General features: G+C 31.0%; 3 protein-coding genes across 4 annotated transcripts; all 3 read right to left on the bottom strand.

Moving 5' to 3' along the window:
• Positions 1-298: 298 nt before the first annotated feature.
• Positions 299-4,738, bottom strand: LOC125066569 (neuromedin-U receptor 2-like). Its single transcript, XM_047674698.1, has 4 exons — positions 3,379-4,738; positions 2,958-3,055; positions 1,769-1,876; positions 299-783 (listed from the first exon to the last, which is right to left on the bottom strand). Exons 1-4 carry the CDS (start codon positions 4,127-4,129, stop codon positions 685-687), a joined length of 1,056 nt encoding a protein of 351 aa, XP_047530654.1. The 5' UTR covers positions 4,130-4,738; the 3' UTR covers positions 299-684.
• Positions 4,739-5,190: 452 nt separating this feature from the next.
• Positions 5,191-25,021, bottom strand: LOC125066570 (acyl-CoA Delta-9 desaturase-like). 2 transcript variants are annotated; one of them, XM_047674699.1, is made up of 6 exons: positions 24,956-25,021; positions 24,649-24,749; positions 11,939-12,158; positions 11,488-11,618; positions 6,492-6,697; positions 5,191-5,909 (listed from the first exon to the last, which is right to left on the bottom strand). In XM_047674699.1, exons 3-6 carry the CDS (start codon positions 12,150-12,152, stop codon positions 5,429-5,431), a joined length of 1,032 nt encoding a protein of 343 aa, XP_047530655.1. In that variant the 5' UTR covers positions 12,153-12,158; positions 24,649-24,749; positions 24,956-25,021; the 3' UTR covers positions 5,191-5,428. The 2 variants fall into 2 exon arrangements, with proteins under 2 accessions (XP_047530655.1, XP_047530656.1); XM_047674700.1 differs by having other exon boundaries at positions 24,938-24,985.
• LOC125066409 lies at positions 17,916-18,917 on the bottom strand. Its single transcript, XM_047674474.1, has one exon. It carries the CDS (start codon positions 18,915-18,917, stop codon positions 17,916-17,918), a length of 1,002 nt encoding a protein of 333 aa, XP_047530430.1.
• Positions 25,022-25,125: the final 104 nt, after the last annotated feature.

Here is a 25,125-nt window from a genome sequence, read left to right as displayed (position 1 = left end):
AGGGCTCACTATTAACGGAGAGGAAATACGAAAAGCTGATTTTAGGCAAAAAGATCGGAGCTTGACTCAAGATGGATTCTGTGGTGTGGATTCAAGACATCTCATCTGTGGTATCTTAGAAAAGTGTGGTAAAGAATCAACAATAGAAAGAGTGTACAAATAATAAATTTGCATTTTGCCTAGTAGGATTTTATTTATTTTTTCTTATATTTAGGTTAAACTAGACTAGATTACTCAAATCATGTAATTCTCTTAAAACAATTTTTACAATTAAATAATTCAAATTGCATTTGCAAGAATCAATCGTATTATACATTAAAGTCTCCGCCACATCTGTCTGGTTTCGCGCTAATCGTAGGCGCTGCTATGGGAATTTACACTCCGTTTTCACAAACAGATTTATTCAAGAGGTAGATAGGTATATCATTTAAGAGTATTCTGTTCAGATATATTCAATGAGAATGATGAACATGAGCCGGATCAATTTACAAATAAAGACTAAAGAAAGAAGTATTTGGGAAAAGGTCTATAGAAAAGACTTTAAGAATTTAGTTATAAAAGGATAATTATTGTTGTAGTGATTGGTGGCATGTTAGTTTGACAATATGTTAGACAATATGTTATGTTAGTTCAATTTATTATATCTTTTTAAAGATTATTCACAGTTTTTTTTTGTGGTGAAAATCATATAGATGTAGTGTTTATTTTCGAACCATCTCTTTGAGCTTTAAGGTGTCCGTTTGCTCCAGTTTGGTTTGATATCTTTCTTCCCTTCAGAAAATCCTAAAACAAAAGAGACAAAATATCAAGAAATTTAAAACGATAACGTTATAAGCAATAATATTAGATATATGCATACATCTTTGATATGTCGTTTCGTAGTTTATTATCATAATCCAATGTTTTATTAATTTTAATTTAATTAACAGCTTTTACATTTTTTGGAATACAGCCAGATCAGTACATGAATGTGGATGGATATAGAGGTAGGGGACGACCCAAGAAACGATGGATGGATTGTGTGCAAGACGTTATGGTTAAAAAGAATGTTACTTGTGAGATGACATCTGACAGAGAAGTATGGAAGAAGAAGACATGCTGCGCCGACCCCAAGTAAATTGTGATAAGGGTTGGAGGATGATGAGCCAGATCAGTACATTTTATATAAATATAGCTCATTTTAGCATTTAAAAAAAAAATGTACGTAAACATTTTATATAAATATAGCTCACAGAAGACATATTATATTTGTACAGTCATATTACATAGCAAATGTAATAAAAATAGTCACAAGTTTTATTTTAAATAAGAAAAAACGAAACAAAGTTAATATGTATGTCGTTATTTCAAAGTTTAGTTAGTTTTAATTTATAATAAAAATAAAATAAGAATAATTCTACATAACTTGTAGGTTTCAGTTTTAATTATTTAGTGTTGCTAATAATACACATCGACTCTTTAAAAAAAATTGTCTTTTGATCTTTAACAATATCGTGTTAGGAGTTTTTTTATATTTCAGTTCGTGGTATTCAGCTGGTTTTATTTTTATTTTATGTTAGATTTAAATGCGAGCAATTTTATTTTAAATATAAAATACATTTATTTATAACATACATGATAAGTTAGCCTGTAAGAGTTGATGTACATTGTAATATTTCTAAGACTTGATCTATATTTAGAATTAGATACTTGGTATATCAAGTTGGCTTCTCAAATAAATTAATAAATATTTACATACAAAAAATTGTCTTTAAAAAAGAGCACTCACCTTAAAAGCTTGTCCAAATTTTTGTGACATAAGTGTATACAGTATAGGATTGACTGCTGTTGACAGGTAACTGTTTATAGAGCTCAGGTATATCACTACACGCCATAGCTGAAATCATTTTTTATTTATTAAAAAACTAGTATACACAAAGAAAGAGGTGAATATCTCCTAAGGAGAGGTTTTCTTTATGGTAAAGCCTTGTGCAAGCCCGTCTTAGTACCACTCAGTCATAATATATTCTATTTCCAAAAAGCAATTAATATTTTTGTCTTCCTTTCCTTTCTTTGAAGAGTGAGTGACCCAGTTTAATTACAGGCACAAGGGACCTAACATCTCAGTTCCCAAGACGGTGGTGGTGGCGTATTGGTTATGTAAGAAATTGTTAAAATTTCACTCGGCGCTAAAGTCTATGGACAGTCTTGAACACTCACCACCAGAATCAAAACGAAACTACGTCACGCTCAATTATTCGTCCACGTTTTTCTGCATTACGAAAAGAATTATAAAAATACTGAGGTAATTATTTATTTGATGTTGTTCATTATTATAATTTATTTATTTAACAACTTTATAACATTTCATTTGATACAAATTTTGTATGAAATCTAAAATCAAACATTCTTTATTTTAGAAGCACGTTCATAAAAGCACTTTTAAATCGTCATAAATTGAATGTTACCACCGGTTCGGAAACCGTAAACTTCACTACTACTTCACTAGAATGTATTAAATCAATCAGTATAATTCGAAATAATTCACTTAAAAAGAAATTATGATATTCAAAATTAATTCGACTACCTTTTCATTCTTTCAAAAAATACTATATTAGTAAGTTAACTAAACTGAAATACTAATGGTGCCTGTGGTATATTTTAAATTTTATGTGTTTTTTCATATCAGTTTCACTTGAAACAATTAAATATCTGCAAGTTTTGATCTTATGTGACTTTGGTAGTTTTGGCAGTCTTCTTTATTTTTTGTACATACGTATGTAATTTATCTAAATTTAAACACCATTTCAATTTAAGCGCGTATTTCTTATTTTTAGACATTCCGAGTATTTATGTCTTATTTTTGCGGTATACGAGGCATTATTACGTTTAATCCTCGTAGGCCTCAGCATCTTAAGTATGATTTTTTTTAGTTTATTCACATTAGAAAAAGTTTTATAAGAAAATAAAATACTTACGGTGTGATGATTTTCATATTTCATATTTGGAATTACTATCATGAGACGTAAAATTGCATATGGCGACCAACAAATAAAAAACGAAGCAGCCACCGCAGCTGGAAATCAGAAACTTGCTTAAAACTCCTTCGTAGATAATTTTAAATAATATAATATCTAAATTTTCTATTATTAGCTTTTTCTGTTATTGTTATTTTTATTTTATTTAATCTGTTCTTCGTAAATCCGCTCGTATCAAATATAATTTTGATATTTTTGGATACGTATGCAGATAGCACATGTCATATCATTACAATAGGTTCAGTGGTTGTTGATAAGGTAACAAACAAACAGACAGAGTTACATTCGCACTTTTAATATTACTTTGATAATATTCAAATATTAAATTTTATATTTATTCAGTCATAATTTGTAGACTAACCCAACATTTTGACGGCTTTGTCTCTATTTTTCTTTCCGGAGACTGGGTTAGGTCTGGACTTCGATTTGGTAGACTTCAGCTTTAGCGCCATCATCAGATAGAGAACGGATATCACTGTCATTGGTAGTACGAAGAAAACTAACAACTCCGCAGCCACTAGATAAGCTTTATCCTTATCGGAAACAGTGAAAAAACAATAAACATTTTGTTTTCTTTCAACAAAATAAACAAAGAGTACACTTGGGAATGAGAAAAAACACGAAACCATCCAGATAACAGTGACTATCCTCAAGACGCGCGAGTTTAAGACGAGTCTTTGTCGTAGAAACGGTTTCGAGATGACCAGATAACGCTCGATCGTTATCGCTGTTATTGTCAGAACACTGCAATTACTTCCCATATCCCATAGAAGGAAATGTATTCGACATCCTTCCTTTCCCAATGGATAAAAATCTGGTACCCAAATTATGTATATTTCAACGGGGACAAAGACGGTTATCGTGAGATCTGTAATCGCAAGGTTGAGGAGGTAGAAGTTGGTTGGAGTTCTCATACTCTTATCGCGAGCAATCACCGCACATATGCAAACATTTCCTAACAAACTAATTACCATCGTGGTTGCGAGGAAAACGCTAAGTAAAATTTTAATTAAATCTTTTTCTTCATAAGTTATTTTTTCGTCATAGAACGACAAACCAATTCCGTACGACGAATAAGTATTGTTTTCTTCTATACTGTTATTGGGTATCATTTTTTGTGTCTTTTTTTATTTCTGAACAGACGTCCAGCAAACCGAACAGCGCGAGGGTGACACTATTTACGCTTACTAGCTTTTCGTGAAAACAGTTAACTCTACAGGGTGGACTAAAATCATTTTCATATAACAACACACATTCATAATAAAAAATATATTTGTAACAAATATATACTTGTAATTTTAATTATAACTGATAATAGTCTTAAGAAATACATTAAATTGAAATATATTCTGTCTAAGTCTTTAATGTAGATGTAAAAAATAGTAATAAGTGCCTCGTTGGACTAGAACAAAACTTAAGATAAGAGTCCGGGGTTAATAGTTATTTGGTTCTACCATCAAGAAATTCAGTAAAAGTCTGAAGTCGTTTGGATTGGACTGCGAATTTAGCTGATAGTGCACTGGTTTTTGCACACACATTTTTGCACTATAATTTATCCTGTGCAATTGGTAACGGTGTTAAGATTGGCCGCTGTGGCTGAAATTTGTTAGAATAATTTCATATTCATATTCATCATTTAATGAAGTTTGAGAGCCGAGATGGCCCAGTGGTTAGGACGTGCTTAACCGATAATTTCGGGTTCAAACCCAGACAAGCACTACTGAATTTTCATGTGCTTAATTTGTATTTATAATTCATCTCGTGCTCGGCGGTGAAGGAAAACATCGTGAGGAAACCTGCATGTGTTTAATTTCTGAAACGAAATTCTGCTACATGTGTATTCCACCAACCCGCATTGGAGCAGCGTGATGGAATATGCTCCAAGCCTTCTCCTCAAAGGGAGAGGAGGCCTTAGCCCAGCAGTGGGAAATGTACAGGCTGTCAATGTAATGTATGTGAATAAAGTTTCTGAAAAATATTATGAGAACACCATGGATAAACGTAATTGGCTGTACCCAAACAAGCACTTAATTTGAAAGCAGCCATAGCGAGGCCGCAGCGCCTAATTGAAATTGCAATGTAGGGTACGGTTCTCAGTATTGTATGAGGCCACGAGGCCGACGATGCAAAGAAAAAAAAATTAACAAGGAGGATTAGGATAAAGGAAATATAATTTACTCCTAATATTTTATTTTCTAACAAACTAATAGTCTTCTAACTCCATATAAACATTTAATAAATACAAAATGAAAACGTTTATCTTACAATAAATATTTATCACAAATCATTCACTGTTTATCTAATACAAAGCGTGTTGGCTGTGAGATAAAGAACTAAGCAAGTGAAAAAGATTACTATATGAGCAAATACCCATCCCTAATATTTGGTATTCTTCAACTAGTTTTTTAAATTTAATCCTGACTAATTTTGGTTTGTGACGAGTCGTTAAGTTCTTCGTAGCCCCATTCCTTGTGTGAGCCGTCGCCTGTTCTTTTGACTCTTTTCATTATGACGTCACTCGACACGGTTTTTAGGTCGTATGCCCAGCCGATTATAGACATTGTGTCAATGAATAACTTCGATAAGTTTAACGAATATTCACCAAGTTCAGCGGTTTTGTAGTCCCATGGGAATGTGTGGTGGTAGTTATGGAAACCTTCTCCGAGTACTACTAATGACACCGATTTCGTTTCAACAGGGTTGATGTTCTTGTCGTAAGGCTTGCTTCCCCATTTGTGAGCCGCGGAGTTGACTAGCCAAGTTACATTTAAAACGTAAACGTATCGGAAGATAGCACACACGAAGTATCCGTTCCATAACGATTCTCCCCAAAGCGTAGGAATGATTGAAGGTAAAATGAAGCACGCCAACGGCATCAGGATCAGATAGTACCTAGAATGATATATTTTTTAATTATAAGCATTTTGAACTGAAATAATGTATTAACCTAATTTATTATTTATTTCTTGTTAAAATATTACGATGTAAGTGGAAAACTAAGAATATCATATTTTTTTTTGCGTTTTGGTGAGGACGCCTAATTCTAGATTAAATTTTATATTTACATTATTCATGTTTTACACTCTGTCTTTCGAATAATTGAAATATCGGTTTTTTATTCTAAATGATAATCTAATACTTTCCATTGAATAGTGTCGATAAAATCTTAAGAGTTATTGATTTTGTAATACATTTTAAACTCTGATCAAAATTTGTCAAAGGAAATTTGAAATCTGAAAAAAAATCTACTTAAGTAGAAGCCCTCTTCTATATCATTCTCAAATCCTTCTATAAATTAATATCTTATACGAATATTGTATAATTTTTCCTGCAACCGTCATAAACTACGTAGGTATTTAGGTTTGATTTATTTTGAGCCCAGATAAAAATAAATAACAAGACGCAACAACGGGATAGGCCCATAATTCTTTCTTAATACATTGTTCAGCACCGCAATGAGAATAAAATACTAACTTTTTCTGGAACCGTAGAACAGGATCAGCCTTCAGATCACTCATGTCGATGGTGTGGCCTTTCTCTTTGATTTCCCTATGTTTCCTGACAAGCAGCCATCCAACATGCGAGAAGAAGAAACCACGTGTCGCATTATGTGGATCTGCGTCGGTTTCGGAGTATTTGTGGTGCATTCTGTGGTCTCTGGCCCAGTCCAGTACGGAGTCCTAGTAAAAAATATATATATGTTAAAATGAAATATAATCTGAATATTTTTAGGGTTAAGTAACAATTTTTATAACAAATTTTCTAAAAATCAAGTTTTTTTAATAATTAACATTAATATGCTTAGTCCCGTAGTTCAAGTAAAAAAAAAACTATTTGTGCTGTTTCGGCGTATACATTTATATCAATGATAAAACTAAAATAATCTGTATTTTAAATAATGCCAAATACCTATTCGTTCTGTTTGGCTATTTATTTTATTCATATCTGTAAATAATTAATGAACATGGTTGTGATTTTACTTATAAACGTGAAAATGTATTTCTTGGTAGAGAAAGTAATAGATTTTGGGCCGAAGAGGTGGTGGAACAGACCACGTTTTTTTCGAAGAGTTAGCTGCGAGAAGAAAATAAGCTTTTAGATAGATAACATTCTCCTACATATAGATTAGAGTTGTTTAAGCTACAGTACACTTGGCTTGGGATCATTTTAGCCACTGATAGTGAGTTGGACATAGTCTACATTTTTAAGAAAATTGAGAACATCATGATCTTTAGAATTTCCTGATTAATAAATAAATAATAATAAATAAATATTGGACAACATCACATACATTACTCTGATCCCAATGTAAGTAGCTAAAGCACTTGTGTTATGGAAAATCAGAAGTAACGACGGTACCACATACACCCAGACCCAAGACAACATAGAAAATTAATGAACTTTTTCTACATTGACTCGGCCGGGAATCGAACCCGGGACCTCAGAGTAGCGTACCCATGAAAACCGGTGTACACACTACCCGACCACGGAGGTCGTCAAATTTATGGGCTTAATACTAGACCCTTAAGTTTGGATATCCTCTGATCTGAAGCGGCCCGTCTGGCTGAGGTATCTCTCATGGTGGATCGGATCGGCATGCCGGATTTGAGAGTCTCTGTCACAAAAACAGAGGCAATCTTATTCTATGGCCCAAGTCCCCGACTTGGGCCATAGAATAAGATTGATTGATTGCCCGATCCAGGGATATGTATCACCGTTTGTGGAACGATTATTATGGTGCAGGCCATATGCGTCCTAACTGGGGGCCTAGAAGCTCATGAACGCAGCTGCTGCCGCGGCTGTTATCTTCACTGCATCGCTTTTACGCCTTCATATCACTCGTACCCATTTTGGTGGATACTCTTTTCATTCAAAACAAGGATCTCTAACTTAAGTATATATTATTTATTTAATTTTAATTCAAAACATATATCACAAGTAGGTACATAAAATAATGCGCATAAAATACTTAAAGTAATCGATATCCGATAGTATCATAATCTTTGATTATTTATTGGGTTAATTTATGTTGTCAACAACTTTATTTATGACACGTTAGAGTCAAAGAGTATCATAATATTATTAAAATTAATGATTAATAAACAAATACAATAATTTCTAGATAAAATTTGACATTGAAATTGACATTGGCCGGAAACATTCGGAGAGTTGTGACACGACATGTATCACGCGTCGATTAATCACGACCGACGTGCTTTACATGAGATTGCATAAGTGTGCAGAAATCAAATAGCTTATCTTATTCCTCATTAAATGTTTCAAGTCCTGCAAAGGTGAATGACCTATCATTGTTTATTTATTTTTTTTATTTCTGAAATTATATCGATCATCATATAATATAGCGTACCTAGTAATAAATATGAATTATTTTAAAGCCGTCAATGGGCTCAAATCATGGGAATTATATAATGTATCCTTTGTCTATGTTTATAGGGTAGACCTATTCACTCTGGGCAAAACAAAACATTGGTATTTAGCATTGCAATAAATGATGAGAATGTGTTACTCACACTGACATTCACAAATCAGTCTAACTGTATAAATAAAAGGGAACTTGCATTTGTTTTAACATATGTACCAGTATTCAAGTAACTTATGATTATAATTTTCCTTCTTAATAACGCTTGTGTTACGATAGGGTGTATTAATTCAAGGATATGGAAATGGTTGCTCGTGTTTTAGGTCACGTGATAAACAGATTAAAAATTACGACTTTTAATTTTAATATAATAAATCAATAATGTGCTTATTGATTTAAAATGAGAATATTTAAATATTTTTCTACATTATTTTTAATTTTTATCAAATTTCATAATTTATTTTACACCACCGAAAGTGCCTTATTCAATTCGTATATTCTCCATACTACGTGACATTGGCGTAATAATCTATGCGCTGTTGTACAGCTCAAATCCATTATGCTAAATATTTAATTGAATTACATGATGACAACCTCTTAACCTTTTTTATCTTACTTACCAATTAATCTGTTTTACTTTTATATTGAATTACAGTTATCAACAAGTGTTGGTCATGTCTTGTGGAAGGAATAGACTTATAGTCTATTCCAACTACAAGGGAACAAAAGCCATAAACGACATTCGACTCGAGACAAACTTTGTTCGCGAGCTGGAATATTCTATGATACTCGGTATGGATTTTCGAAAAAATACATTTTGAACGTCGACGAAGCTGTTACCGGCACATTGGAAGTGAAATTAGAATGGATATAAGTTGTTTAGTGGAATAATGTTGAATAACCAGATATATTAATCAAGAACGGTTAGTAGCGCTCAATATAGCTGTGCCATTAGCTAGTCGCATGTAATACGTAATTCTAATGTTTGTTTATCTTCATTCCTATTTGAATAGGATATATCTGTTATATCAACCAATACCTGTTTACTATGGTTAAATGCAAATGTAATCTTCTTTATGATTATTTAATACTAGCTACTCATCTTAGCTTCGCACGGGTAGAATAAGGGTCTATATAGAACGTTTATATTGAAGTAAAAGATACAGATGAATTCTTAATTCTTTTTTTATATAGGCTAATCCCTTCACAGGAACTGACAAATATTTCATCTCATTCGAGTGAATGGAGAGCATACAGGACAAACAAACACACATTATGTTGATGTTTATATTTTAGATAGATTATTACAAACGCACTATTGAAATAGTGTTTATTATAATTGTTTAAGAGTATTTACTCAATTATCATAACCTTATATAATTAAATGCTCGCCTAACGAAAAAGTAACAAGTAAGTTCCATTGCCATGAGAAAATTACATTATATATTATTTTTTATTATTAAATTACTTCTAACTAATTTTTCTTTGGCCATACCACAATATCCGTATCACCCTGCTTACAAAAAATATCTGCAATTAATTTACGATAATATTCCTAAAATACTTCACGGTATATTTTGAGTCCAGATCTGGAAGTCAACCCGTTAAAAACTAAGTTATGGAAACTGCTAGAAAAACTAACTACAATTCAAGCTTTTTATTTAAGTAAATATAATATAATATACTTTTTATTTAGGGAAATATTTAATCAAATGATAAATGAAACACTATTTAAGATAAGTATATTAGTTTCAATTTTGACATCACAATTACTTTCGTATATATATATATAGATAAAAACCCGGGTATATACTCTGTACCAAATTTATCTTGAATGCGTGATTAAGAAGCACACAAGTTTTCGCGCCATTTTTTGACGTTAGGCTCTAAAAAATGGACTCAGCAGTAACGAAACTTGAACTATGCGTTTTAAAAAAAATCGTTTTATTTAATTTTAACAATTCGATCAAAAATTTAAAATAAATTACGGCGATATAATTTCTGTAATCCAATATCGACATGTTCCACGTTTTTAATTTGATAAATATCTAACATCCATACAAACTTTCATCCCTCATTTAACCTTTTAAGGCAATTAATATATTTTACTTTAAACTGAAAGTGTGGAAGACATAAATGCTGATTTTCGTGTATCTAACATGAAATTAATGAAAATAATGAAATAAATTATTCATCCATTCTTTTACCCCTTAGGAGATGAATTATAAAAAATCCTTCCTCCACGTTCCATAAGGAAATTCTGGGTAAAATTTCATCTTGTTAGAATTAAACGCCCCCCGCGTTGCCAGTCAGTAATTTTAAAGTGTTATAAAGTACATAATATTTCATTTTATATTTAGTTTATACAATAATATATATCGCGTGTGAATATACGGATTGCAAAAGTTGCTTGTTAGGAATTACCTAATAAGCGTTGAGTCTGACTTTAATTAATGCGATAATTATGTCTCTACGTAGTATAAAAAAAATCTCTTCCCGCCCTATGTCGCTTAGATCTTTTAAGCTACGCCACGGATTTTAATTCGGTTATCGTCAATAGAGTGATTCAAAAGAAAGTTTAATACATGCTTATATTAGTAAAAAAAATCCGGGAATGTCAACTTTTCTAGCCGCAAAAATGTTGAATTTTACTTTTTATGTTCTTCAATCTAAAATTTATATAGAAACCTACAGATTATTGGATTCGTGTAAAGCTGGAATGGGTAGCTATAACAACAAATAATTAATAATACCGAAAGGAAAAAAAATGACAGACAAAACTAAAAATCGTAAAAAAGACAGATATTAGATTTCCATTATAAAGTAAGTTGCCCAAACGAGAAAATTTAAAAACAAAAGCACGAGGGTAAATTTGGTATACCAATATTGTAAAAAAAAATTTACAGTAACAAATTATATTGCAGCTATTTATTTCATATATTCAAATACAAATGCATGCTATTGATTTTTTCATTGCTATACCTTTTCATTATTTTAAAAGATGTTTAGATGAAGTAACATCTCAACATAATCTACAAAACGTGTATGGAATATATCTGGTGGAAGCTTAAATTTTGAATTGTAACTCACCTGAAAAGCTATTGTGTTGAAAATAGTCAGTAGTATACGCAAGGGAAGTTTAGCTTTGTAAGACTTGTGGGCCCATAGTCTGTGCGCGCCCGCTGTGATACCAAGGCCGGAACATAGGTAAAGTATCACCGCTGCAAGGAAGTCATATAATTAGTAAATAAATTCTCAAATTGCCTGTTCGTCCGAATGATGTAATATTATATATAACTATTCATTGTAAATTCAATTTAATGCTAATATATTAAGTAATAAAAAAGGTACATAATTTGTAATGTGGCATCGTAAGTTCACATTGCTTTTTATATATAGATTTGTTAAATATAGTTTTTGCGTGAAATAACAATAGAATTCGCGCATTTAAAATATATTTAATCAAATGTTATGTAATATTAATATTAATGACACGCTTAAACTTTTAAAATGTAAGAATAATTGTAACTTTTAAACATACCAAATAGACGAGTAGTCCACATTGCTTTTGTTAGAAAGAGATAGCCCCCATAGACTCCTCCTATATGGAGAAAGACGAAAAGTATTACATTTCTCCAAACAATCTCCCATTTCCTCTTCTCAGCCGAAGGTGGGACGATCGGCGTGGTGGCGTCTTTGTTCAAATCCGACTCGAATAGAACCCATGATCCCGTCTGTTGCCCTTGAGGAGGCATTTTGTTCTATAAATAAAACAGTAATTGTTTAAATAAATAAAAATCATAGTAAATTCGTACTTACTTTAAAGTTTCTAAACGGAAATTAAAAATATATATTTTTTAAAATACTGTCGATAATATTTATTATATAATATAAATACTAAATTAATCTAGCTGATGAATACTATTTGTACTGGCTTAAAAATAACATTTTTATATCAAACAAAATAATTACCAAATCAAAAATATATTATTTAAAAATATGTTAATCAGTGAATCACGTCATTGCAATTATTATTTTAACTATTTAGTTTAACTTTTTTACAAAATCAATTCTTTAAAATAAAACATTGTCTTTCGTTTTAACACTATTTCAAAATAAAACTTATTTGTATTTTGAAGAATTTAATTTACTTTTTATGTTGCAACCTTTGTACTCGTCATAATAATCGTCAATAATAAATTAATTATTTTTTAATAAAATAAACTTAATAAATATTATCGAATTTCTATTTTTTAGCTGTCTTTACGTTTTCGTATTTTTTGTAGTCGTCTCACGTACACTAAGACATCTTGGAATTACGTGCGTTACTCGCTCGTGCTAAAGCATTCCGATAGAGGGTTAATATGGAAGGGCACGCCTTTGTGGGTAAATAGATCTGATTAAAGCCCACATGGTTGATTTTTTACATCACTGTCAATATTATTCAACATTTGAGTATGTGTTTTTGTTATAAGAATCGTTGATTCATATAAATCTTTATGTATTCGTATGCTAATGACTTTGTGGCTAATTTTATATCACTAATCGCGAATTTTTTTTTTGTGTTTTGTAGTTTGTTTATGAGATTTTTTTTGTTTACATTTGTAATATAAATAGCTTGGGAAAGACTGTTGTTATTAGTTGCTTACACATTTATTAGATTAAAGATGTGACAATAGATTTAAGTCATTTATTAAACATGTATTTTTTATTCATTTTCGTTATGCTTGTAATGAGCATTATTTATGTTTATATTTCATCTTTCGGACAAAATTCCAGTCATATGGCTATCAATCAACTCAAAGTGGCGGCATAAGCTAAAAGCCTTTTCCAAACAAAAGCTGACTTTTTACAAACATAAACGACCGACCTTATGTCTGACTAAACAAATGGGATTGAAAAATTAGGTTTTGTGATATAATAATATTTGAAAGATTTTTTTTTCTTTTTTCTGTACCCAATGGATCTTTCTAAGAAGCTTATAGTTTCAGGACGACCATATTCATTGAATTGAAAAGAAAATTGTAAATCTGACACGAGGTTTATACAAAAATATGTAAACAAAGTTTTTATATTGAATACTGCGCAAATTATATCATCTATATATTTGGTCAATATTATTAAGAAAAATTATTACTTTAGCTTCAAATACGAGGTTAATGATAATTAATTGCTTGATTTAAACCTGTATCCTGTATCCCTACGGAGTAATAGCCAATAAGACTAAGATATCCTATCGAAATAATAAACAATCCAAAACTTGTAAGATTCAATTTTATGACTTCTTTTATTTTAACAAGAAGGCAAGTGGGCTATATAGTAATTGTATTGTCACTTCTGCCCAAGATATATCCAGTGTTGGAAATAAAAAAAATACAAATATATTAATGATATACACGACCAATGCCGCCAATTGTGCTATCTGAAATTATTACTCTATAAATTGTACTAATTTTGTAAAAAGGTGAGTTTTGCTTGTCGGTTTTCTTTGGATTGATTGTTAACTTTTGGAAGTCGGAAAGAAAATTGGCTGTCCGGCCTCTTTCCAAGCGCTCGCTATTAAAGACAAAGAAGACCGCGGAGTTTACTACGCGGGATCTTCTCAGGTCTGAGATATTTATTTTCGAACTGATGGTAGAATATTGACGATCAATAAAAAAGTGTAATGCTTCTATGATCAATAATCAAAGTTGAATTTGAATATATTACTTACTAGTACAGCTAGTTACTAATTTTTATGTTTAAAAAACAATTGATAACTTTAATTTTATATTTATTTTATTCTTTTTTTATGAACATTTGGTGTTTAAACGTTGATGAAAACACGTGTAACGGAATTTCATCCGACTCCCGCTGGTTTGCTCATGATGTTTTTTATCCTCGACGTTGAAACGAACTATTATTATACAAATAAAGCACTTTTAAAAATGCTTTAACAGGGATTTTTTTAATTAGCTTATTAACGTATTCTTATTTTTTAATGAACGTATTCTGTCTGAGACTAATGTGTATTAGTTGTTATGGTTAGGTTAAAATAGTGTTATCAATCATACGCACCACGTCAATGTGATATCTAAGCACGTATAACGCGGTAGTGCATATCTTCGGACTGCGATTTAAAATTACTATAAACTATTTTCATTGTTGTTTCAAGAATTGCAGCGATTTCGTGAAATTGTACGTAATTTACAACGTTTATTTGAGTAATTCAGTCTTGATCAATTTATGAATTAAACCAAATTAGTCATAAGTGACGTTAAAACGTAGATAGACGTAGACGTGTGAATAATTAAAATAAAACTTTTTATTTATTTATTTATTTATTAATTTTCGAAACACCATCGGCATATTCACAAAATATTTAAGAAAAAGTAAGAAATACATTCTTGTACGGTGTGATACACCACTACAGGCGTTTACATTTTACACATCAAATAACAAAGTAATAACAAAACATTACACTCTTACATTAATAAATCTTTAAAATAACAACAAAAATATGAAAGATATGAAGTAACAAAAAGGAAACCAAAACAATAATAAATTACTCCAAATTAAAAGAAATAAAAGCAAAAACTAAAAAAATACAAAATCTTGACACAAATTGAGCAAACAGTCTAATTTTTTCTTAAAACTATTGCTGTTATGGCTAAATATATCAATCTCATGAGAAGTGATATTATTGTAACGACTCATATATCGGATAATAGGCGAAAACTTTCCTACATTTGTACGGAATCTAGGAATAGCGAAGGTGTTTTGTATTGGGTGACGCGGAATCGTTCTTGGGACATTTATATAGATTTGTGAAAGTAATTTTTGCGAGTCTATTGAACCATGGATTAATTTATGCAGAAACATTAAGTCATGATTGCACCTACGTTTCTCCAATGTGGCAAGTTTGAAGTATTTCAGTCGTGTATTATAGTCTGCGCGATATGGACAGCTTCTATCTTTATATGCCAAAAACTTTGTAAATCCTTTTTGAATTCTTTCAAGGCGATTAATGTGAATTTTATAAGATGGATTCCATGCAGGTGAAGCATATTCAATAATACTACGGCTTAGTGAAAAATATAAAGTTAGAATGGCATTTACGTTTTTAAAATCATGACATGTTCTTTTAATAAATCCTATCATTTTCAAGCATTTTTTTAAGATTGTATCTATGTGATCTTTTAATTGTATTCTTTTATCTATAATTACACCTAAATCTCGTAACTTTTCAACTTCGGATATTAATTGATTATCTATGTAGTAAGTTGATGGTATGAAGTTTTTCTTTTTTTTACTAAATTTGATATGCTGACATTTATTAATATTTAGTACCATTTTATTATGAATACACCAAGTTTGCACAGCACTCAAATCTTGCTGCAGTAGTACTGTATCATTAACAGTTTCAATAGGCCTATACAGCTTTAGATCATCAGCAAATATTAAACACTCACTGTGATTTATGTAGTCCGTAATGTCATTTATAAAAAACAGAAATAGTATAGGACCAAGATGGGAACCTTGCGGAACGCCCGAATATGCAGTATAAGTCTGTGAATTATAACCTTTGACTACTACTTGTTGCAGTCTGTCTTTTAAGTAAGATTCTAACCATCGCAGTAGCTCCCCGTGTATTCCATAATATTTTAGCTTGCGTAACAAAATTAAGTGATCAACTTTGTCAAAAGCGTTAGTAAAGTCTGTGTAGATGGAGTCTACCTGAATACCGCTATCAACGCAATTGGAGATATCTGTAACATAACTTACAAGATTGCTAATAGTAGACTTATTTTTACAGAAACCGTGTTGTTTTGTTGAGATAACTTTTGAGCTATATTTTGATAATGATTGACAAATAATGAATTCAAATACTTTAGCAAAATGATTTAGTATGGATATCGGTCTGTAATTATCGACTAAGTCTTTATCACCTTTTTTATAAATAGGAATAACATTAGCTATTTTCCATACTGACGGAAATACCCCGGTCTTAAACGAAGTTTCAAAAATTAATTTTAGTGGCAAAGTTAGATTGTTGTGAGTTTTTTTAATGAATATGGAAGGTATTCCATCAGGGCCAGCTCCTTTACAAGGATCAATTGATTTTAAAATTTTATGAATGGAACGTTCACTAAAGTATACAGAGCTTAGAGAAAATTGGGGATATGTATTATGTGAAGAAAATATGTTGGTATTTTTGATAGTCTTATCTTGAGTAAAAATGGATTCAAATTTTAATTTAAAAAGATTGCATATTTCTTCGCCAGTTTTAGCAATATTTTTGCAATCAGACTTCCTCATTTCTTTTGGAATATTAGAAGAGCTCCCACGAGTAGTTTTAATAAAAGACCAAAATTTTTTCGGATTTTTAGTAACGGTTCCCTCAACACCTTCCCTATAACTAGTATAACAACTACTTGATACTCTTGTAATACGGGAATTTAACATTTGGAGTTGTAAAGCGTCTCTAGGATTACCATACTTTTTATATTTTAATCTAGTTTTCTCTTTTTCGGCTATAATCTTCAATAAAGCTAAGGAGTACCAAGCAGGATATTTTCGATTTCTAAGTTTAGTTTTAGGTACATTATTATTGATAATTAATTTTAATACATTGTAAAAAATAGACACCATATCATCCACATTGTCGGCAGCTGATCGAAATTCCGATTCCCAATTAATAGCTTTGAGTTTCGCATTTACAAGCTCATAGTTAGCTTTTTTAAAATTATGAGTAGCAAAAGGTTTTTCAGTTAACATACAAGGTTCGAAAAATTTTAAATTAATTTCCAAAGGTGGATGGTGCGGGTCAACCCTTGTTAGTATGTGTGGGCTATTATTAACCGTAATACCTGGAAAATTTCCGAAAACTAAGTCTAGAGTTCTATTATTGCTATTTTTAACATTATTGTATTGTAAAAAATTATTTAATGCCATGAAATCTTCTAAAATATATCCTAAATTTTTGGTATTATTGTCAGGTAAATAATCTCGTCTAGGACCAGGTTTCCAGTCTATGAAACCCAAATTAAAATCACCGATAATTATAGTTTCACATAAGTTGCTATCCATAACACCATTTATGTTATTGAAGATATTATCCAGTACGTTAGACGCTACTGGTGGAGATAAGTACACTACACAAAACAAAATATTTTTGGTTATACCACTTTCACTTAAACGAACAGAAATCCATAAATCTTCATTGTCACTCTCAAGATGTTTTACTCGTTTTGAGTGCAGACTATTGGATACTGCAAATAAGACGCCGCCACCCTTTCTTTCTTTTAATGAAGTCGTGCATCGATCTCTCCTGTATATCGTATAATTATTATTCAATATTTCATTGTCATCTATTGAGTCATCCAGCCAAGTTTCAGTTGCAGCTATAATATCGTGATTGTTATTCAAAGATGCAAGTCTTAATTCCTGTAATTTGGTTTTTAAACCGCGGACATTTTGATAGTATACATTGAATTTACATATAGTGATATACGGACTTATATTCCATATTGGAAAATTTAAATTTTTCCTAATGTTTCAATGTGACGTATCTGTTTGGCTGGAGATGTATCATTTTTACGAATAAATATGCGTCCGTTTCTAATCCACACGTATGCAATGCCCTTTTCACGAGCTGTTTGTCTTGTTCGGGCGTATAAATATTTACTGTGAGGAGATAGATGTTCAGAAACGTAGATAGGTGTTTTCTTTGTGCCGAAACCAAGATGACCGCTATGTAATTTATTTTCCTTGTTTGATTTATTAAACTTAGAAACAGCGGCTAGTACCTCGTCTCTGGCTCTGGTGGAAGTAAGCTTTACGATTATGGACCGAGGCTTGTTACTTGTTTCATCCATTTTTTTCACTCTTACACAGTGTACTATATCCGTGTCTTTTAAAGGAGCGGAGACGGTAGAAGCTAGCTGCTTTACTATTGAAACTAAATTTTCAGTTTTATTTTCGGGAACACCGTTGACTTCAATGTTATTTTCTCGGGAATGTTGTTCCAATAAAGCAACCCGATTAGATAGGTCGAAAATAGTATCGGATAGTCTCTTGTTATCCTGAGACAATTCTATCACCCTACTCTCACATGTTTTCAGATCTACCTTAACTTTATCATAGTCTGCGCTAATGAATTCAATCGTAGATTTTAATTCTTTTAATGTAGTTAGCTCGTTTTTTATTAAATCGAACTCTTTTGAAAAGTAAATGGATACAGCATTTTGAACAGCTTCGGCAACTGCACTTTGAATTTCTTTTCTAAGTAAAGGCATTAATTTGTCGGTCGAGGAAGGTGAAAGCATTAAACTTAGATCCTCTGTTGCAATTTCCGAGTTGATAGATTTCGAGTTTATTTTTCGCGTAGTTATATTATTACATACGTTGTCTTCATATGAAGATTGAGATGATTTTATAGGGGTTATGTTATCCGCTTTCGGTGGTTTATTCCCACATTTTTGACACTTCCATTGTTTCTTTTTGTCAGACTCCATATGCGTAAAAGATTTCTCAGACATTTTTGAACATGTAATATCAAAAATATGAGAACATAATATGCAGCGTAAAAATCTACCATCTTTAATGCTTTTCTGACAACCTGTACAAGTTTTAGTAGAAGATGCCATTTCACGATGTTTTAATGTGGTCAAAAAGTTATTTTGTATAATATAACTAAGTACTATAAAATTAAATAATTTCTTGTAATCCAATTAGAATAACATAAACCAAGCTGTGCAATACAAACGTACAACAAAAAGCGTACAGCGCTTTTGCATTACAGCCAATTGTTAGACTGACACAGTATCCAACAGTGCAGCGCTTCAAAGTTGTAAGACACGGTTCGGCTTAGGAATGTTAGTTTTATAATACATCAAGCGTTGACAGTACTTGCATTCATAGCTTTAGTGTTAGATCCAATAACGGGGTAGTGCTGAAGCGCCACAATTACGCGGCGCGCTTCGATGCGTTGTTTATTGCGTAGGTCAGGAATTTGTCAGTTAATGGTTTAATTATAATTTGTTTACCTTGATTTCTTAAGAAGGACTTGTAGTTTTGTAGGATATTTTACATAATTAGGATGCACTTTCTTCGGGAAAAAAACTGATGTAACAATTAAAACTTTTAGTTAACTTTATACCACTTAATATCAATAAAACTACGGAGCGTAATGTAATGTGCACGGGCGTCGCGCGTCGTCGTAATTCTAGACTGATATAAAATATTTAATCTTGAATTATTTTATGTTGAAAACGTTTCGACATTTTGATTTGTGTTATATGATAAAGATCAGCTTCAGAGAATCTCAAATATAATTTTATTATATTTTGTTATATAATATTGTGTATACAAAATTATCAACGAGAAAAATATATTTTTTAAGCTGACTTTAATAGTTTCTATGCAGGCTCACGGTATTTCTTTTGAAATCGGTGATGTAGATTTTTGACATTACAGAATGGTCTTTAATGTAATGGTCTTTGTACATCTAGAATAGGAGATTTAACTTTATTTTTTACAATTCAATTCAAGTTATTGTGTTAGATTTCTTGTATATTTTATATATATATCATTATTTTAGCACGAAGGAAATTATCGATACTTTTCATCTACGATCATAAAACGTTATAAACGGACTATGTATCCTCTCCTTTAGATTATATAGCTTGTCCACGGCTCCTATAATAACATTTGAGTAGTTTTAACTACCGAGGCCAAAATGTCATTGTTACTGTTAAGTGATTTTATACTGTTTGTATGGATATTGAACATTATACAAATGAATGTAATAATAAAACGGTTCTCGCCAAGCCATGTAATATTTCTGATCATACTGTACTATGCTATTAATATGATAATAATAATAATTTTACCGTTACCCCCATGTTTTATTTATACTTAATATACCTAGTGATATCTGTCAAACTACTGGGCCAAAATAGTAAATGCAATACTATCAAAAACATCAGTTCAGTATCAGTTTACAAACTCAAATTAAGTTTAGAGAGCCGAGATGGCCCAGTGGTTAGAACGCGTGCATCTTATCCGATAAATCATCGGATAAGATGCACGCGTTCCATCATCCGATAAATGATGGTTTGAAACCGAAATCGGTTTCAAACCCAGGCAGGCACCACTGAATTTTCAAGTGCTTAATTTGTGTTTATAATTCATCTCGTGCTCGGAGTTGAAGGAAAACATCGTGAGGAAACCTGCATATGACTAATTTCAACGAAATTCTGTACATCTGTGTTCCACCAGCCCGCATTGGAGCAGCGTGGTGGAATATGCTCCAAGCCTTCTCCTCAAAGGGAGAGGAGGCCTTAGCCCAGCAGTGGGAAGTTTACAGGCTGCTAATGTATGTAAAATGTAAAATTAAGTTAATTTATGATAAAAGTTATCAGCACTACAGAAACATTTATAGGTTCAACATGATTATTCTCCGAGATATTATCTAACTAACGGAAAGAAGCAAAAACTGTTTTTGTTTTATACTATATATTTTTTTTCATTGGATAATATTCTTCTGTTTTTTCAATTCTTAATGTTCCCTTAGTCCATTAATCGTTTAAATTGGTGCTACCGTTCAGAAGAAGTGTAAATTATGTTCAGAGAATGAAATATACATCGCCTATATAGCTTAAATTAACTAATTTCCTAGACTACATTCGGACCCTTTCTAATAATCTCTGGAGTTCCGTGTTGATCTTTATAAGTCCAGTCTTGACACTATCTGTGGTATCGTAATCTGTTAATTTAGGCCATAAATGTAACCCCACTGTTATCACTTTCCAATGATAACGAAAGTGACCCTCTTAACAATTTAAAACTATCAATATAAAGTAGAGATTTTAATAATCAGATGTAGTAATATTCGAGGCAATTCCGGGAAATCATCGATCCTAAGAAACTTTGAAATTGAATCTTTTATTTTATATATCTCTTATTTGTATATTATTAAAGAAATAAATCCCTCTTTTTTATTTCCTACTCGTTAAATAAATTATCAGCTAAAGTAATCGCTAAATAATTTACTACATTTCGAAGTGACATTGTGATTTAAAGTAAATTCAAAATTACAAATATGTTTTTCGCGAACTGCGTCATTGTTTTGTTTTCAAATAGAAATATGAATACATTGAACATAAAACTTTGATCAGACCGATTATTAATATTTAATGTTTATAAAAATAAAACGTGTGGCGCAAAAGTGTATTTTGTTCTCTTACGTTGCCATGAATGATAAAATACATAATCGAAAATATATTTATTTATATAACACATAATATCACGGGCTCCGGCCTAGGGGCCTTAGTAGTTTAGTGGTAGTAGATTATCTAAAAAGCGAATCTTCATGTCTGACAGCCTAATAATATTTGAACTATTTTATGCATTGTTTATGGAATGACCCAAAACTTTATACATTAGAGCTGTTCTGCGAGAATAAACTCGAAATTTATCGCAGAGTACAATCGTGAAATTCCAGGAAGTGATATGTGACTAAAATACGATATTTAAAGGACATTTCACTATATTAGGCTCGTATAATAAAAGTACCACCACCATCACCAATCCATCAACATTTCCTATCCAATCTAAATTCAATATCTGATCTAATACTTGATAGTAGGTCTATATCCGGAATAATACGGGATAGCAAGGTAAATTCAGGTACATGGCATCAAATCCACATACGAGTACCTACCGTGAGCATAGACAGCTTATGAGTCCGAATTTACTACCTAATAATTTTATGTCAAAATAACATTTATAATGTTTAATGTAGTGATATCAGAAACAACATAATTTAAGTGTGTAATTATGCTTTTTCTAGGTTTTACAAACAGGTTTAATAGTCTTATTTATGGAATGGTCGACGTTTCTATTTTTTACTTTTAGCTTAAACCTTAAATAGCCGTATAATTTAAATCAATACAGATAATTTAGCGAAATCAAAACAGCTGATTTATATTAAATATTAATCGAAAAGCGCGCTTAAAAGCGTTAACAAAACCACAACATGTATGTATGTACATGAAAATTTTATGTAAGTTTTGGGGATCTACGAATTGTCTACAAACAAATTGATAAAATATTTATAGATAATTTCGAGAAAAAATAAAATATAGTACGATAACTTTAGCCCAATCTATTTGTCACTCGTATTATATTAATTCTTATCAAAATAAATAAATTAAGGCTATCTTCCATGTATAATAATTGCTGATTATACTTTGAAATATTAAGATGACGTTTTAGAGATAGATAATATTTGAATAAACATGTGAAAAATAGCGGAAGGCATGCGATATGGTGTTTGTTTTCGGTAGAGGCGCGTAGATCGCTTGGCGCGGTGTTTATTGTATTTTAATAATATTTGTTTTTGTCTCATTATTGAAAAAATATCACTGAGCGAAACCGTAATGTTAGCCTTGAATGTTGACATAGACGATCTTTAGATTTATTTACATTTTCAGTTGTCTTTTCTTTTCTTGGTGGTCGGACCAGATATTTTTCTGTTCGAATTGTGTTAGGTTGAATTTGAAAGGTATGAATGTAGGCTCAACCCGAAGCTTTGGTGCGCTTCGGGAGAGGTCTAAGTCCCAGTGGATGACGACTGGTTGCCGACGTTTTTGAAAGCATTAGCTTGTAAGTATGAAAAACAGAACCGAACTTATATACACTATATATATTCTTAAATAGAGAAACAAGGTCATGGTATTTGAGTTTAAACGTATGTAGGTAAGTCAAAGTCCGATATTTTAATTTTGAAATGCAAGCTACATCATTTTTATTAAAACTTAGACTGGAATTAAGATTTATTTTAAAATATTTCTACTTGTAGCAATATCATTGTAATATACTAAAATAATTATTAAAGTTTATATAAAAAATAACCTTGAGTATAATTTATATGTATATTTAGTATTATAATTATATGTATAGTTTTGTTTTAAAGTGCGTTAAAACAAAACTATACATTCAGCCGTCGGTTTCTCGTGGGTATTTTTTTAAGATTTTCATGTATTAGAAATGTGTTAAGAGATACAACAACAAACTTTCGCGATGTACATAATCCATTATATTTTATCAATGGGTACAATGATCATATCTTGAGACGTTTAAAAAAAATGATTTCAGTGTTACATCAGTAAGTTAATTTTAATTGTGATTAGAAAATAATTTACCTTGTCGTAAAAAATATTCCGCACATCTGAAGTCCTAACTGTGTATATTTTATTCATTCGACGATTTAAATCATCGATTATCAATATGAGTATTAATTAAAGTTAAGAAAGGAAAGTTAACACGAATAACTATCGTTAGTCGGAGTTAACGATGTATTGCACATTCTGCTACTATTCCATGTTTCTGTGACTCATGACCACGGTGGCGTGATCGCGATGTGGACAATCAACAGCAATCATCTCAAATTGATAAATTATATGACAGTTCGCAAGTTCACAACAAGTTTTGATACTTGAATTTTTATTTTATTATTTATTTTTAAATATTTATATTTAAATTTTTAATATTCGCATGCGAACTCTAGACGCGATGGCGATTTTGGAAAACATTTCTGATACATTCATACAAAAGGGAAGAGAACTTTGCTATTTGTTTAATTATGCGCCTTGACATAAAAAAAAAATAGTTTTTCTATATTAAAAGCCGGTTCTCTATAGTCGATGGTTTATAGCTCCGCCAAATGTAATACTGTAAATCTCATTTAATGGGAATTTTAAAACAAATCAAATTAAAAGGAACGTTTTTTTATGTAATTTTATAAATTACCTAAATAGTATTGAAATATTTATAAAGTATAAAAATAGATGTATTTAGTTATTGCTGTATAAAATTCCGCCTTTTACTTTAATCCTGTATCTTTCATGAGATGTTTGCAGATAAATACAATATTTTTATATCACGTAAAATAATTTCTTTTTAATTTGAATTTTGATTATTTTTTTTATATTACATTTATGTGTATTTGTTTTTAACGATAATTTATTTTACTGAAGTTTCGTAGCACTTTAATTATTCTTATTAAGTATCAAAAAAATAATCTTATAACGACTTAATCAGTATAATTAGTTTATTTTCGTTGCAAAAATTGAGTAATATAATTTTTTTTTTAAATTACTTATATGGCATATCCATGTATTATGTACAAAAAAAAACAAGTTTATATTAATTATAAAAAAAAACAAAAATAATTTAAAATAATCCGAAATAAAACACGATACTCACTTTAATTTACTTCAAGGAATAGCACTGTAACTTATTTCACCAAAATGGTTTATTCAGTTAGCACTTAGCGGGTTGCGGTCGGATTTAGACGTCTCGTAAGACTGCAAAGAGAATTTTGTTAACAGCGACTATATATCTACAGTCATTAGGATACACTTTGACATGTCACGTTGTCGCACGTAGCGTCTAACTTGGCCCTACGATTTACCACAAAATAATCTATAGACACAACACGGTAAAGAACCTTATCTATAAAAAAGGTTATATAAAAATGAGGTTATATATTTACTCAATTAAATATGCGTACGTGCGAATGATTTTTACGTCGTATTTAAAAATGGCAGATCTATACGTCGTGAAAACAACATAACGATTGACATTCAGTAATTGTTATCAATAAGTTTTATAGATGTAGATTGTTTATTAATTAGGTAATCGAATAACGAATTCTGTGAAATATGTAAAGTAAACGCTTTT

The sequence above is a fragment of the Vanessa atalanta genome, chromosome 9, assembly GCF_905147765.1.
Source record: "Vanessa atalanta chromosome 9, ilVanAtal1.2, whole genome shotgun sequence".
Taxonomy (NCBI): domain Eukaryota; kingdom Metazoa; phylum Arthropoda; class Insecta; order Lepidoptera; family Nymphalidae; genus Vanessa; species Vanessa atalanta.
Note: the sequence above shows the minus strand (reverse complement) of the source record. Positions and strands in the feature narration are given on the sequence as shown.

Coding starts and splice junctions, on each gene's coding strand:
- LOC125066569 (XM_047674698.1), bottom strand. CDS start 4,129: ATGATACCCAATAACAGTATAGAAGAAAACAATACTTATTCGTCGTAC. Junction 3,056..3,378: donor CAAAGCCGTCAAAATGTTGG/GTTAGTCTACAA, acceptor TCTGATTTCCAG/CTGCGGTGGCTGCTTCGTTT. Junction 1,877..2,957: donor AATATGAAAATCATCACACC/GTAAGTATTTTA, acceptor AAATGATTTCAG/CTATGGCGTGTAGTGATATA.
- LOC125066570 (XM_047674699.1), bottom strand. CDS start 12,152: ATGCCTCCTCAAGGGCAACAGACGGGATCATGGGTTCTATTCGAGTCG. Junction 11,619..11,938: donor GTGGACTACTCGTCTATTTG/GTATGTTTAAAA, acceptor ACTTCCTTGCAG/CGGTGATACTTTACCTATGT. Junction 6,698..11,487: donor TCAACACAATAGCTTTTCAG/GTGAGTTACAAT, acceptor ATTTTTTACTAG/GACTCCGTACTGGACTGGGC.
- LOC125066409 (XM_047674474.1), bottom strand. CDS start 18,917: ATGTCTGAGAAATCTTTTACGCATATGGAGTCTGACAAAAAGAAACAA.